At 35.8% G+C, this 14,367-nt stretch overlaps 1 protein-coding gene across 1 annotated transcript; it reads left to right on the top strand.

Moving 5' to 3' along the window:
* The first annotated feature begins 585 nt into the window (after positions 1-585).
* Positions 586-1,511, top strand: LOC128285420 (uncharacterized). The gene is made up of 3 exons (XM_053022917.1): positions 586-810; positions 982-1,119; positions 1,443-1,511. Exons 1-3 carry the CDS (start codon positions 586-588, stop codon positions 1,509-1,511), a joined length of 432 nt encoding a protein of 143 aa, XP_052878877.1.
* Positions 1,512-14,367: the final 12,856 nt, after the last annotated feature.

Raw genomic sequence — 14,367 nt, 5'->3', positions numbered from 1 at the left:
AAATTATGAAATTGAACCTTGATGAATCTATTTTCATATGGATGAAACGAAACTACCGTATGAGCTGTATTTTAAGAGATATTCAGGTTTTCGCGAAACAGGGCCAGAACGGTTTCTGGATCCCCTGCTCCGACTTTGAAAATTCACTATAAATTAACCAGAGAGAATTAGAAGTCATGATCTATATTTCCAGATTCCCTTGCGAGTCTAGTTTCTCTAGAAACAAATGGCATAAGTGTTGGAGCCCTGTACAGGAAGATATCCAAGTCGTAGTACACAAAGGTCAGTGTAGTCGAACCCTAAAACAGGGGAGACTTTAACTAATAAACTGTACTAATTGGCTCGACCAAAAATTCTAGAAAAAAATGTGTAGATGGGATTATGAGTCTAGTTTCAGGGAAAATTGACGGAACTCATTTTCGAGTTCTGGAAATTGAGATATGATTTTTAAGGTGACAGTGACGCAGTTAGCTAGCCTGCCTGGAACAGAAATTAAATAATTCCAAGAGAGAAATAAGGGAAGTAAGCCCGGTAACACCACGTGGTCAAATCCGGTGACGGTCACGGGTTTGGGGTGTTACATAGATGGCACCTTACAATGCTTTGTGTTGTCGTAAGTGTTGCACCCTACTGTGTTGGACTAAATTCGATGAGCGACGAGTTTTGGGTCCTGAGTTGGTTTTTGAGACTAAAGATAAAGTTAGACCGATTCAGGATCGTCTTAAGGTGACTTCTAATAGACAGAAGTCCTATGCGGATCTAAAAAGAAGGGATATCAAGTACTCTGTGGGTGACTTTGTGTTCTTTAAGGTATCTCTGTGGAAGAAACTTCTGTGTTTTAGACGTAATGGCAAGTTAAGCCCTAGGTTCATTGGGTCGTATCAGATTCTAAAGTATGTGGGACCAATCGTATATTAGTTAGAATTACCTCTAAAGTTAGACCATATTCATAACGTGTTTCATGTCTTGATGTTGAGGCAGTATCGGGCTGATCTATCTCACATTGTTTCTGTTAATGAGATCGAGGTTAGACTAGATTTGTCTTTTGAGGAGGAGCCGATTAAGATTTTATGCCGAGATGTAAAGGTTTTGAAGAGGAAGATCATTCTGTTAGTTAAGGTTTTGTGACAAAATCATGGCACTGAGAAAAAAACGTGCCAACCTGAGGACTCAATGCGTCAACAGTATCCTCATCTGTTCGGATTAGGTAATTTCAAGGCCGATTTTTTTTAAAGGGTAGAGTTGAAATGCTCTAAATTTCCTTCAATTTGTTTCTGTAAGTTCTGACACAAATATGTATCTGCTTCAGTGGTTAAGTGTTATAGGTGTGCGTATGAGGTATTGGGTTCAAGTCCTGCTCTTTGGAAACTTTTGTTATTTTTTATCCTCGCCATATCCCTGTTGGGTGGGCTTATGTTATATTGTTTGTAATATTATCTCAGAATGAGCCTATTGGTTCAAATGGTAAGCAGTTGGCTTGTTGGAGGTCTTTTGTTCGAATCCCTACATGAGCATGGGTGATGATTTTTTCTTCAGTTGTCTGAGAGAGTTTGGATGAAATTGAAAGTTTGTATAAGAGGACAAGTGACTGGGTAGTTGGGATTGGGTTTGATGAGAGATTATATCTTAATTAGAGCGATTGTGGAATTTTATTCTTTTTTCACTTTTTTTCTTTTTTTTTTCTTTTTCCCTCTTCTCCCAAAATTTTTCTGACGTTTTTCCCTTTCCCTTCTCTGCACTATTTTTTTTCATTTTTCACTTTTCAATTTTCATTCGCATCTCTTTTTTTTTTCTTGCTACATTATGAAATTTCGTTGTTCGTCCTACGATTCGGGTAAGTGGGGTTTCACTTGGTGGTAGGTTTCGATTTTTATAAGCTATTGGGTTAATCCTTTTTGTAGGAATGTAATAATGTAGTTAGGGGATTTGATTTCTGCGAAATATCATGTAGGAGAAGGCTGCGAAGTAGAGGGTGTCACTCTAACTATCTGAATGGGGTTAGCGGATGTTTTCGTCGGCGATAAGTCAGGTTCATGTCGAATTTTTGTTGACAAATTCATACTACTAAAACGATGTTCGATATTCTAATTTTAGGTTTCGTAGGTTTCAGGATTGCTTTCGTGTCAAAAACAAACCAGGTGTGTATCAAAAACATGAGAAATCAAAGTTCAGCGAAATCTAAAATAAGGACCTGTTGACATCACATGGGCATATGCCCGGCCGTGTACGACGCACAGTCGTGTGACACGTGAGTGTATGGCTGTGTAGGCCACACGGGCTAGGTCGAACTGGGCGTATGGGCATGCCACATGGGCGTGTGGGTTATGGGCTAGGCCATGTTTGCCGGGCAAGGCCAATTTAGGCATGTGAGCCCACACGAGTAGGCCACGCGGGCATGTGTGCCCAAAGTTCTAAAATTTTCCCTAGGGTCGCATGAGTCCCTCCAATCGACTATGGGCCTTCCATAGGGTCGGTAAGGGCTAACCAAAACCTAATGCCTGTGTTCTATTATACTGATAGACTAATCTGAGTAGGAAAAACTTATGTAAGAAAAACTTATATGCATGTCTGATTATTTTGTATAAGCATGTATCATATTTGCAGATAAGCATGCGAAACATGTTATTTATGTATATCTGTTATTTAATACATGTATCTATATATGGGGTGGGATTTGTATATGTGGAGGAAGTGTTTTATATAGTGACCTTTCGCCTATTTTTTTGGCAGCTTGGTTGCATACTATTCTATTATGTGCCGTATGGACGCTGTATGGTGTGTAAGGATGGGTGGGTGGTTTTTCCCCACATGGTGTGATGGGATGGTCGAAGATGGTGTGTAGAGGATGGGGGTAGAATTCTATATATCTATTCTGATTATCTAATTCAGACATTTGTTTCTGTTAAAGACTTAAGTTCGTATCTGTAATTGTTCTGCATATGTGTTTCTGTGTATATTTGCATGACTATCTCTGCTGGGTTACACAATGAGTTTCTAAAAACTTACATCTGTTTGTCTGTTCCTTTCAAGTAATCCTCAAGCATAGGTGGACCAGTGCGATGGAGTCTCAGCAATGACCACTAGTTCATGAACTGGTTTATTTAAAAGTTTTATTTTAGTTCTGGATTATTTTGAGAGTTTGTAATTTTTGGAACTCTCTGGACTGCTTGGTTTTAAATTTGCTTTTGATTGTGTTTAGAGTTTAATACCTCAAATTTTGACGATATCACGGTTTTACCCAAACAAATAATTTTCTGAAAACACAAACTCAGTTTTCCACTTTGATAAAATCAAACTTCCGTTGCAAAATAAGTTTTCTAAAGGAGCAAATTAACAAAGTTTTCATAACGAGAATATTAATACGTTTGATAAAATGTGGATTCTTCTTAGAAATAATTAAATACGAGAAATTTGACATAACAAGATTAATTTCAAAACCTCTTCCTCATAATGCCCAGAGTAGGCCACAACGTCTAGGTTGGGTTTAGGGTGTTACAACATGGACAAAGATTATGTGCATTAAATCAGTAATTAAAATTGTGTAATTATGGATATTTTGGCCTTCTGACCTTATGAGACCATTGGGTATAGTTGGCATGCCATAGGATTACGAGTACTCACATATATGTGTTTTGTGATTTAGGTGTTGAGGACCTAGGGAATGTTGGAAAGATAAAGGAATGTGAGCTAAGCTCCATTTAACGGTACATGTTTTGTGTGTTGGAGAGTGTTAGCCTTATGCTTCCCTTTTAGGGTATGTTCGACTCTATGAGTCATTTGTAATAATATGATGTGAGATGGATGCTAAAACTTGCGAATAATATACTGAATGAGTTGATTTAAGTTTCATGCAAATGTTAGTATGTTCTCATAGTAAATTGCGAATGTAATTGTGGTTTAGGTCATTTCCATTTAATTTATGAATGCATGTGAATATATCAGCTCGACTTGTTGGTTATTAAAGTATGTATATGTCATTTATTCTTGATATATTGTTGTTAAACTAATTATATATAAGTGAGTTGAGTGTAATTGCATTTAGGAGTATATGTTTGTTTTATATCTTAATGAAACGTGAATATGTTATTTTTATTTGATTAGAATATGGTTGTGAGAGTGTTGTAGTATGCTCCTATTTAACCTATGATTTGTCTATACATTGTGGTTATTCTAAGCATTCACTGAGCTTGTTAACCTCACCCACTCCTTTTTAACCATTGAAATTAGTTATGTGCCGGTGTAAGTGGTGTGGTTTCAGTGGTTGATCCAAGCAAGTTCCTTTTTGTTTTTTTAATAGGTCTTATTGTTAATTGTTTACGTTTTGGGAATAAGGAAATTTGGTAGAATTTTACTGATATTTTGGATATTTCTATAGTTTATTTGTTCTCAGGATTTAAAGGTTTGAATCATGATATATTGATTATTGCTCAGACATATTCTCGATGTTTGAAACTGCGATTATAGTCGTTTTGATGTTTATTTGATGATGATATGATAGCATGATGAATTGGTAAAAGTTGTATTTTTCTGGTCTGAAGCAAAGGTATCGGTATTCGTGTTGCAAAAACAATACCTCTATGATTTTTGAAATGTGTAGGAAGTAAGAATCGTAAATAGATATTGATACCCTATCATGAGTATCGATACTCAAGGTAATTTTATCGATATTTTTGCAAAGGTACTTATATTTTTTGAGACTTTGATTTTAGATGAGAAACAAAATATTGATTTTGTACCGATTTTGCAAACGGTATTGATACCGTACCAAGAAAATATCGATACCCTTATCCTAGTATCGCTACCTATGTGATTGTCTTGGAAATTTTGCTAAGCAGTCTTAATGCATGTTTATTTATTATTATAAGTTTATTTAATGTATGTTTGGCATGTTCTAATGATTATTAATATATGTTTGACTAAAAATTAAGAAGACCACTTAAAAAGAGGATGATTTCTTAATAATTTGACAATTTACTTTGAGTATAATATGTGATGGTGGTGTGACAACCTGATATTTGGGCTCGACGACTGGGCTGGGTGCAACACCCCAAACCTGGCCTAGACGTTATGGTCGAATCTGGCAGTGTCACATTGAAGTGTTCTTCGAATCCGTGATTTCATTGAAAAACCCTTCTTACTGTTTAAAACTTGTGTAAAGTCTCAGTTTGTGTTCGTTTAATTTTAAAACGTGGTTCATTGAAAAGTTAATCACTTTTACAACTTTATTAATTTCATTGAAAATCTCTTTCAGTTGCGGAAGCTAATTTAAATTAAAAAAGTTTAAAACATATGTTTCTGAAAATAATAATTGGTTTGAAAACTCGTCTTTTTCTAGACTAGCAGTTTAGGGTGAGTAATCAAAAGCCCATTTAAAAGTAAATCCCACAAATGGTCTTATTACAAAAATTAAAACCCAAAACGGAATCTAAACCATAAATAAAGTTCAAAGTGTAATAAGACTGCAGTAGTGTGACCATCTCCGAGTCCCTCGCAGCACCGATTGTCCTAATGTTGGGGATTACCTGTACAGTTAAAAATTGGATGAGTTTATGAAAACTCAGTGTGTAATCCCCTTACTAGAGTAATAGTCAGTATACAAAAAAAGAAACAGTCTGGCCAGAGCCCTTTAACAGTAACAGTACAATCCAGTTCAGAGCATAAGTAGGCCAAAGCCCAATACAGTAACAGTATCAGGAATAGAAATGCCATAGTGCAGTAATGCAATCCATCCCAATCCAGCCAACATACCACCCGTACCAACCAACACACCATGTGGGGATAAAATCGACCCACCCAGCCAGCACACTAATATCGCAGCATAGCCGCCAGAAATAATAAAGCAGCAAAGCTGCCAGAAATATACACGGCTTACATCCATCAGTAGCAGTAATATGATCGGCACAAAGCCAACAGTAGCTGTAATATGATTGGCACAAAGCCATCAGTAGCTGTAATATGATCAACACAAAGCCATCAGTACTGTAATATGATCGGCATAAAGCCATCAGTACTGTAATATGATCGGTACCAAGCCACTGGTAAATATGATTTGCACAAAGCCATAATCAACATAGCACAGAGCCATATTTAGGTTGGCACAGAGCCATAATCAGATTAAGCAGCACTAAGCCGTCCATCGGTCCATAGTCGTCTCGTGCGACCCCTACGACCTTAACAGATCAGTACTAGATCCACAGTCATCTCGTGCAACCTATGCAATCCTATCAGAACTTCCTCCGTATCAATGTCCAACCTCACGCAATATGTCGTGTATGTCATGCTCAATCATCACACGTGTATACAAAATGGCCATGCTTAGTAACAACCATTTAAACATATATTAAAAGCATATCAGTCGTACAATCACTGTCAAGTCGGTTAAAACAGAGTCATACGATCACAATCAAATCGATCAAATTCATAGTCTAAGTCGGTCATTTACCCACAAGGGCAAAACAACCATTTTACCATACAAGGGTATTTCGATAATTTAACAAATTGGGGGTATTTCGACAATTTTACAAATTGGGGGTATTTTTCTAATTTTACAAATCGAGGGTATTTTGCTAATCTAACAAACTGAGGTATTAACGACCCAACAGATGGTCCACCGTTGCCTTGAGCGACTTAAGTAACCTAAATAGACATAACAGTATAAGTGTGCCTAAGGTCCATTACTCAGCCCAAGTAGGCCCACACACTTGTGTAGCCCCTTTAGCCCAGAAACAACCACAGCTATGCGAACATAAAAGTCCAAACAACACTTACCACATCACATACGTTTATCTGTATGGGCCCACAAGCCCATTAGGCCCACACGACCTATTTAGCCCAATGAGGCCCAGAATAGCCCAAGACCACGAGAGCGCTCATGGTGACCTCTACAGTCTAATGCCCATGTCCATGGGCTCGGTTCACCATACGTACGATCACACGCCCATGTGGCATCATACCCTATATTTTTAGCTTTTCGGTATTTCGCCGATCTACAGTCTTAGCAGTGTAAACAACACATACTTCCGGGTTGCAAATGATTATCGCATACTGCATAAAAATACACACATTTTCAACTTTTCAGCCGATCATCAAACATAGCATACGGTTACACACCTGATCACGTAGAGTACTAAGAATTCCCGAGCGCTGGAACCTATTCAAACATAGCAACAGTTAATCACTTCTCAACACAGTTAAAAGAACATTAACCAAACCCCTAGCTGAAGGATCGACTACCACTTTCCTTGACTCGAACGGTCAATTGTGATTTGCCCACTTAATCAAATGTTTGGTGCAGTCACCCTTCCGCAACCTGGTGGAAAGTCTTGAGCCACTGACACTCTACGTCTCGTAAACTCGGGCGCAGAGGCTTCGCATCCAGTCTCAGTCGATACCACTACCACCACTTTATTGCTAGAACCCCCTTTGCTTATCGAGAGTTCTAGAAACAAACCAAGTAAACAACATCCGAATGATAAGAGAGGGAGAATTCAGCATGTAAGGGAGAGGAATTATTTGGTCATAATCCACACAAAAAGAAAGCGAATAGATATCCCTTAAGAGAAACAGAAAGAAACAAACGTACTTACCGATCTGATGGATAAATATTGCTACACCGAAGTCTGAGTAAGAGAGGGGAAAAAGAATAGTCGTTTGACAAAAACCGAAAGAAATGCCAAAAAGGAAGAAGAAAAAGTATCTGGCAAGAACTCAAAAGAAAAGAGAATACAACTAGAGGGCTAATCGAAAGGGGAAGTATGGGTGAACGAATGCTGAAGAAAAAGAAACAGAATAGAATTGATCGTAGTACTCAAAAGAATAGATGAATGAGTTATGAGAACACGTCAAAATGTATTTTGACATTCAAGGAAAGTGTACGGCTAAGATGTTGCAAAGGAAAAAAAGCCAAAAAAAAATAATGATCACCAAAAGCCGAAAATGAAAGGCACCCTCCACAGCCAAATTTCTGAGTACTTCCCAATCAAATTCGGCACAGTCTTACCTCACTTCAAACTCCCATTTTTCCTCCTAAAATCCCTTCATGATTTCTTCCATAATCCATTCCTTGACCAGTTCAAATTCCGACCACCCTTGTAGTGTTTTATTCAAACTCCACCACTCACATAGAAAATGAGTAAAATAAATACTCCTTTGTGCATAGAGTAACTTAAACTCAAGCACCCTTGCCACCTTAATGACGCTACAATCCACTGGACTACAAGCTCATCTTGTGTCACATTTTAATCTTAATTATTTAAAGGGCTTACTTTCAAGTACCAAGGGTTTTATTCACTTAATTTAAAATTTTAGCTAAAGCCCAGGTTTGAACCCAAGACTTCTCCAACACTCCCAAATATGCCCAAATACTTAGCCACTAAAGCTAACATGCAAGTTGTGATATTTCTCGCACACATAAACTTTTATGTGTTCCTACGCTCAAGGCCCAATCCTTCTTGGCCCAAATTCGGAGCGTTACAATTCACCCCTCCTTAAAGAAATTTCATCCCCGAAATTTCCAACTAACAGGGTAGTCGTGTAACAACTACACCACTATGCTGCTGTTGCGCACGCTGATCCTAATATTACGAACACACTATAGCTAGAACTTGAAACCTCACATACACACATCCAACACACCTAACCGGTAAAGTAAGTAAATAGATATCACACATGCATACAATTTTTATAACTAAATCATCATATTCAAACATCCAGAATAAATACCAAATCTAAATACAGTCCAATATCTAATGAAACCACAATATTAATATCTACTGCATTTTAGTGAAAAGAAGAAAAATTTTTAGAATGACTTACTAAATTAGCGTCGGAGACTCGGTAAACCACACTTTCAGGAAAACATTCAGAAATAAAGAAAAATTTTGAATACTCCAAATCTTTTCAAATCTTTTGAAACAATTCTTTTAGAGCTTCAATTTTAAAACCCAATCCACAGTCGAGTTTTAAAACTTGGCTCTGATACCACTAAATGTAACACCCCAAACTCAGCCTAGACGTTATGGCTGAATCTGGCGGTGTCACATTGAAGTGTTCTTTAAAACCGTGATTTCATTTAAAAACCCTTCTTACTATTTAAAACTTGTGTAAAGTCTCAGTTTGTGTTCGTTTAATTTTAAAACGTAGTTCATTGAAAAGTTAATCACTTTTAAAACGTTATTAATTTCGTTGAAAATCTCTTTCAGTTGCGGAAGATAATTTAAATTAACAAAGTTTAAAACATATGTTTCTATAAACAGTAATTGGTTTGAAAACTCGTCTTTTCCTAGACTAGCAGTTTAAGGTGAGTAATCAAAAGCCCATTTAAAAGTAAATCCCACAAATGGTCTTATTACAAAAACTAAAACCCAAAATGGAATCTAAATCATAAATAAAGCTCAAAACATAATAAGATTGAAGCCGTGTGACCATCTCTGAGTCCCTCGCAGTACCGATCGTCCTAATGCTGGGGATTACCTTTACAGTTAAAAATGGGTTGAGTTTATGAAAACTTAGTGTGTAATCCCTTACTAGAGTAATAGTTAGTATACAAAAATAGAAATAGTTTGGGCCAAAACCCTTTAATAGTAATAGTACAGTCCAGTTCAGAACATAAGTGGGCCAAAGCCCAATACAGTAACAATATCATTAACAGAAATGCAATAGTGCAGTAATGCAATCCATCCCAATCCAGCCAACACAGCACCCGTACCAACCAACACATCATGTGGGGATAAAATCGACCCACTCAGCCAGCACACCAATATCACAGCATAGCTACCAAAAATATACACGGCTTACAGCCATCAGTAGCGGTAATATGATCGGCACAAAGTCAACAGCAGCTGTAACATGATTGACACAAAGCCATCAGTAGCTTTAATATAATCGGCACAAAGCCGTCAGTACTGTAATATGATCGACACAAAGCCATCAATACTGTAATATGATTGGCACCAAGCCGTTGGTAAATACGATTTGCACAGAGCCATAATCAACATAGCACAGAACCATATTTAGGTTGGCACATAGCCATAATCAGATTAAGCGACACTAAGCCGTCTATCGATCCACAGTCATCTCGTGCGACCCGTGCTACTTTAATAGATCAATACCAGATCCACAGTAGTTTCGTGTGACCCGTGCGATCCTATCAGAACTTCCTCTGTATCAATGTCCAACCCCATGTAATATGTCGTGTATGTTGTGCTCAATCATCACATGTGTATGCAAAATTGCCATGTTCAGTAACAATCATTTAAACATATATGAAAAGCATATCAGTCGTACAATCACCGCCTAGTCGGTTAAAACACAGTCATACAATCATAGTTAAATCGATCAAATTCATAATCTAAGTCGGTTACTTACCCACAAGGGAAAAATAGTCATTTTACCCTACAGGGGTATTTTGGTAATTTTACACTACAAAGGTATCTCGATGATTTTACAAATCGGGGGTATTTTGGTAATTTTACAATTGAGGGTATTTTTGTAATCTTACAAACTAGGGTCTTAAAGACCCAACAGATGGTCCACCGTCGCCTTAAGCGACTTAAGTAACCTAAACAGACATAATGGTATAAGTGGGCCTAAGGTCCATTACTCGGCCCAAGTGGGCCTACACACTCGTGTGGCCCCTTTAGCCCAAAAACAGCCACAGCTATGTGAACATCACAGTCCAAACAACACTTACCATATCACATACATTTATCTGTGTGGGCCCACGAGCCCATTGGGCCCACACGGCCCATTTAACCCAACGAGGCCCAGAACAACTCAAGACCATGAGAGCTCTATAGTCTATCGCCTATGTTCGTGGGCTCGGTTCACCAGACATGCGATCGTACACCCATGTGGCATCATACACCATGTTTTCGGCTTTTCAACCTTTCGCTGATATAGAGTCATAGCAGTGTAAACAACACATACTTTCGGCTTTCAAACGATTGTCGTATACCGCATACAAATACAGACACTTTCGACTTTTCAGCCGATCATCAAACATAGCGTACAGTTACACACCTGATCACGTAGAGTACTAAGAATTCCCGAGTTCCGAAACCTATTCAAACATAACAACAGTTAATCACTTCTCAACAGAGTTAAAAGAACATTAACCAAACCCCTAGCCGAAGGACCGATTACCACTTGTCTTGACTCGAACGGTCAACTGTAATTTTCCAACTTAATCCAAAGTTTAGTACAATCACCCTTCCACAACCTGGCGGAAAGTCCCGAACTGTCGACACCCTACGTCGCTTAAACTTGGGGGCAGAGGCTACGCATCCACTCCCAGTCGGCACCACTGCCATCACTTTATTACTAGAACCCCTTTTGCTCATCGAGAATTCTAGAAACAAACCAAGTAAAAAATATTCGAATGACAAGAGAGGGAGAATTCGGCACGTAATGGAGAGGAATTACTTGGTTATAATCCGCATAAGAAGAAAGCGAATAGATATCCCTTAAGAGAAACAAATATAAAGAAACGTACTTACCGATTTGATGGATAAATATTGCTACACTGAAGTCTGAGTAAGAGAGGGTAAAATGAATAGTCGTTTGACAAAAATCGAAAGAAATGTTTGAAAGGAAGAAGAAAAAGGTATCTGGCAAGAACTCAAAAGAAAAGAGAATACAACTAGAGGGCTAAGCGAAAAGGGAAGTATGGGTGAACCAATGCTGAAGAAAAAGAAGCAGAATAGAATTGATCGTAGTACTCAAAAGAATAGATGAAGGAGTTATGAAAACAGGTCAAAATGTTTTCAGCCACTCAAGGAAAGTGTACGGCTAAGATGTTGCAAAGGAAAAAAAAAACCAAAAAAAAAACAATAATCACCAAAAGCCGAAAATGAAAGGCACCTTCCCCAGCCGAATTTCTGAGTACTTCCCAAGCAAATTCGGCACAATCTTACCTCACTTCAAACTCCCATTTTTCCTCCTAAAATCCCTTCATGATTTCTTCCATAATCCATTCCTTGACCAGTTCAAATTCCGACCACCCTTGTAGTGTTTTATTCAAACTCCACCACTCACATAGAAAATGAGTAAAATAAATACTCCTTTGTGCATAGAGTAACTTAAACTCAAGCACCCTTGCCACCTTAATGACGCTACAATCCACTGGACTACAAGCTCATCTTGTGTCACATTTTAATCTTAATTATTTAAAAGGCTTACTTTCAAGTACCAAGGGTTTTATTCACTTAATTTAAAAATTTAGCTAAAGCCCAGGTTTGAACCCAAGACTTCTCCAACACTCCCAAATATGCCCAAATACTTAGCCACTAAAGCTAACATGCAAGTTGTGATATTTCTCGCACACATAAACTTTTATGTGTTCCCACGCTCAAGGCCCAAACCTTTTAGGCCCAAATTAGGGGCGTTACACCAGGTATGAGGTGTTATAACGATTTAATATTTGGGTTAACTAAATCAAGCTATAACGATCTCAAAAACATCAAATTTATAACAAAAAGGCTTTAGTAAGCTTACCATGCAAGAGCAGAAAGCTTGGCCGAATGTTTAAAAACAATGGCTTCATTACTTCTTTTTCTTCTTTTTGGACGGTGAGCGAAAGAAAAACAAAAAAAGAGATGATGGCTTCTTAATTAATTATACTATTAACATATATTATTATAATTTAAACTTTAACAGATAAAATATCAATCCCATACACCTAACTGTCCCACTATAACTTAATATGGCTAATTCTTCATTTAAAACCTTGAATTATTACAAACTAAGCTTTTATCATTAAAAATCTATAGTTATTAATTTTTATAATTTTTACGGGTTAGTCATTATACATTAATTAGTCACTAATTCAATAAAATTATCTATTCAAAATTCAATTCACTTATATGATAAATCCATAAATATTTAATAACAATATTTATAGGTTTGGTTTAGGGAAACGAGGTCTCGATACCATATTTTCCAACATCACTGACTTTATTATCATTGCACTTGTACCTTAACTAAAAATCAATTAACAAATATGTTAGACTAGTATTCAATATAAAGTCATAATTAAATCGGAAATATTAATCAATAATATGTACGAACTCAATTATAGGAGAACAGGGTTCCGAAACTATTGTTTCCGGCACCATTGAAAATTAGGTTGTTATAGAAAATTAGGTTGTTACAATTTTTTCAATTTTTAATTAATTAATAATAAAATAAATATTATTAAATTATAGAATGTGATGATTTTTATATTCAAATTGTAATAATATTGATAATTGATATTTCTTTAATTATTAAATTTAATCAATGTTAATTATTTATAGTTGAGCGGAGTTAAGTTCATTAAAGTGAAAATGTAAGTCAATAATTTAAATATATTATTTAAAAATTAAAAAAATATATTTTTCCTACTAACAATTGGGTTAGGAATAATTGTCACGTCATATATATGTCATGTTTCACTTTATGATATATTTTACATAATTCATCATATTAATTTAATTTATAAAAAACTTTTATGTTTATTGAGTTTTGGTATTCAAAGTATTATTAATTAATATATTTTTTACATTAATAATTGGTGTTTATATATTCAAATTAATTTTCATATATACATGCTTTAGTTATTTTGTTATGTTAACTTTATGTCATATATTTATTCATCCACATGGAATATAGTTTTCATAATAATTCAATTTATCTCTAGATTAATCTAGCTAAGATATTAAAATATAAAAATATTAATAAATTATCATGATGACAAATTAAGAAAAACTTTAAGCGATGTTCTTGAAGTAGTTGATCTATATTCCACATCTCGACTTTGGTCAATTTTAAATATGCATTAAAAGAAGAAGTTAAAATTAAATTTATTTATTAAATTTAAATTTAAATTTCAATAATCTAATAGAAAGCATTGGATTGGTACCAATGTATAAGAATTTTTAAAATTGTCTTATTTTTAAATGCTATAATAGATTATTGAGTTAGTACAATTGTTAAATGGTGAATTTAGTAGTTATTAAGTAGCCCAATGGCTAGGACAAAGTTAGATATTTTATAATTTTCAAATAATATGTTTAAATTATTGACTTACATATTCACTTTAATGAACTTAATTCCGTTCAACTATAAATAATTAGCATTAATTTAATTTTAACAATTAAAGAAATATTAATTATCAATAGAATATAAAAAGCATCACATTCTATAATTTAATAATATTTATTTTATTACTAAATAAATACCCGGCAAAAGCGATAATGTTTTATATACACGGTTCTTGGCTAAGAATTTTTTTAGAAAAGAACAAAATTTCCCTTCGGAGTCAAGTTGGTAATAATTTTGTAGATAGGCACTACTCAGGACTATTATCTGAATGAAATTATTTAGCATATA

The sequence above is a fragment of the Gossypium arboreum genome, chromosome 12, assembly GCF_025698485.1.
Source record: "Gossypium arboreum isolate Shixiya-1 chromosome 12, ASM2569848v2, whole genome shotgun sequence".
Taxonomy (NCBI): domain Eukaryota; kingdom Viridiplantae; phylum Streptophyta; class Magnoliopsida; order Malvales; family Malvaceae; genus Gossypium; species Gossypium arboreum.
This window is presented reverse-complemented; position numbering and strand designations above follow the sequence as displayed.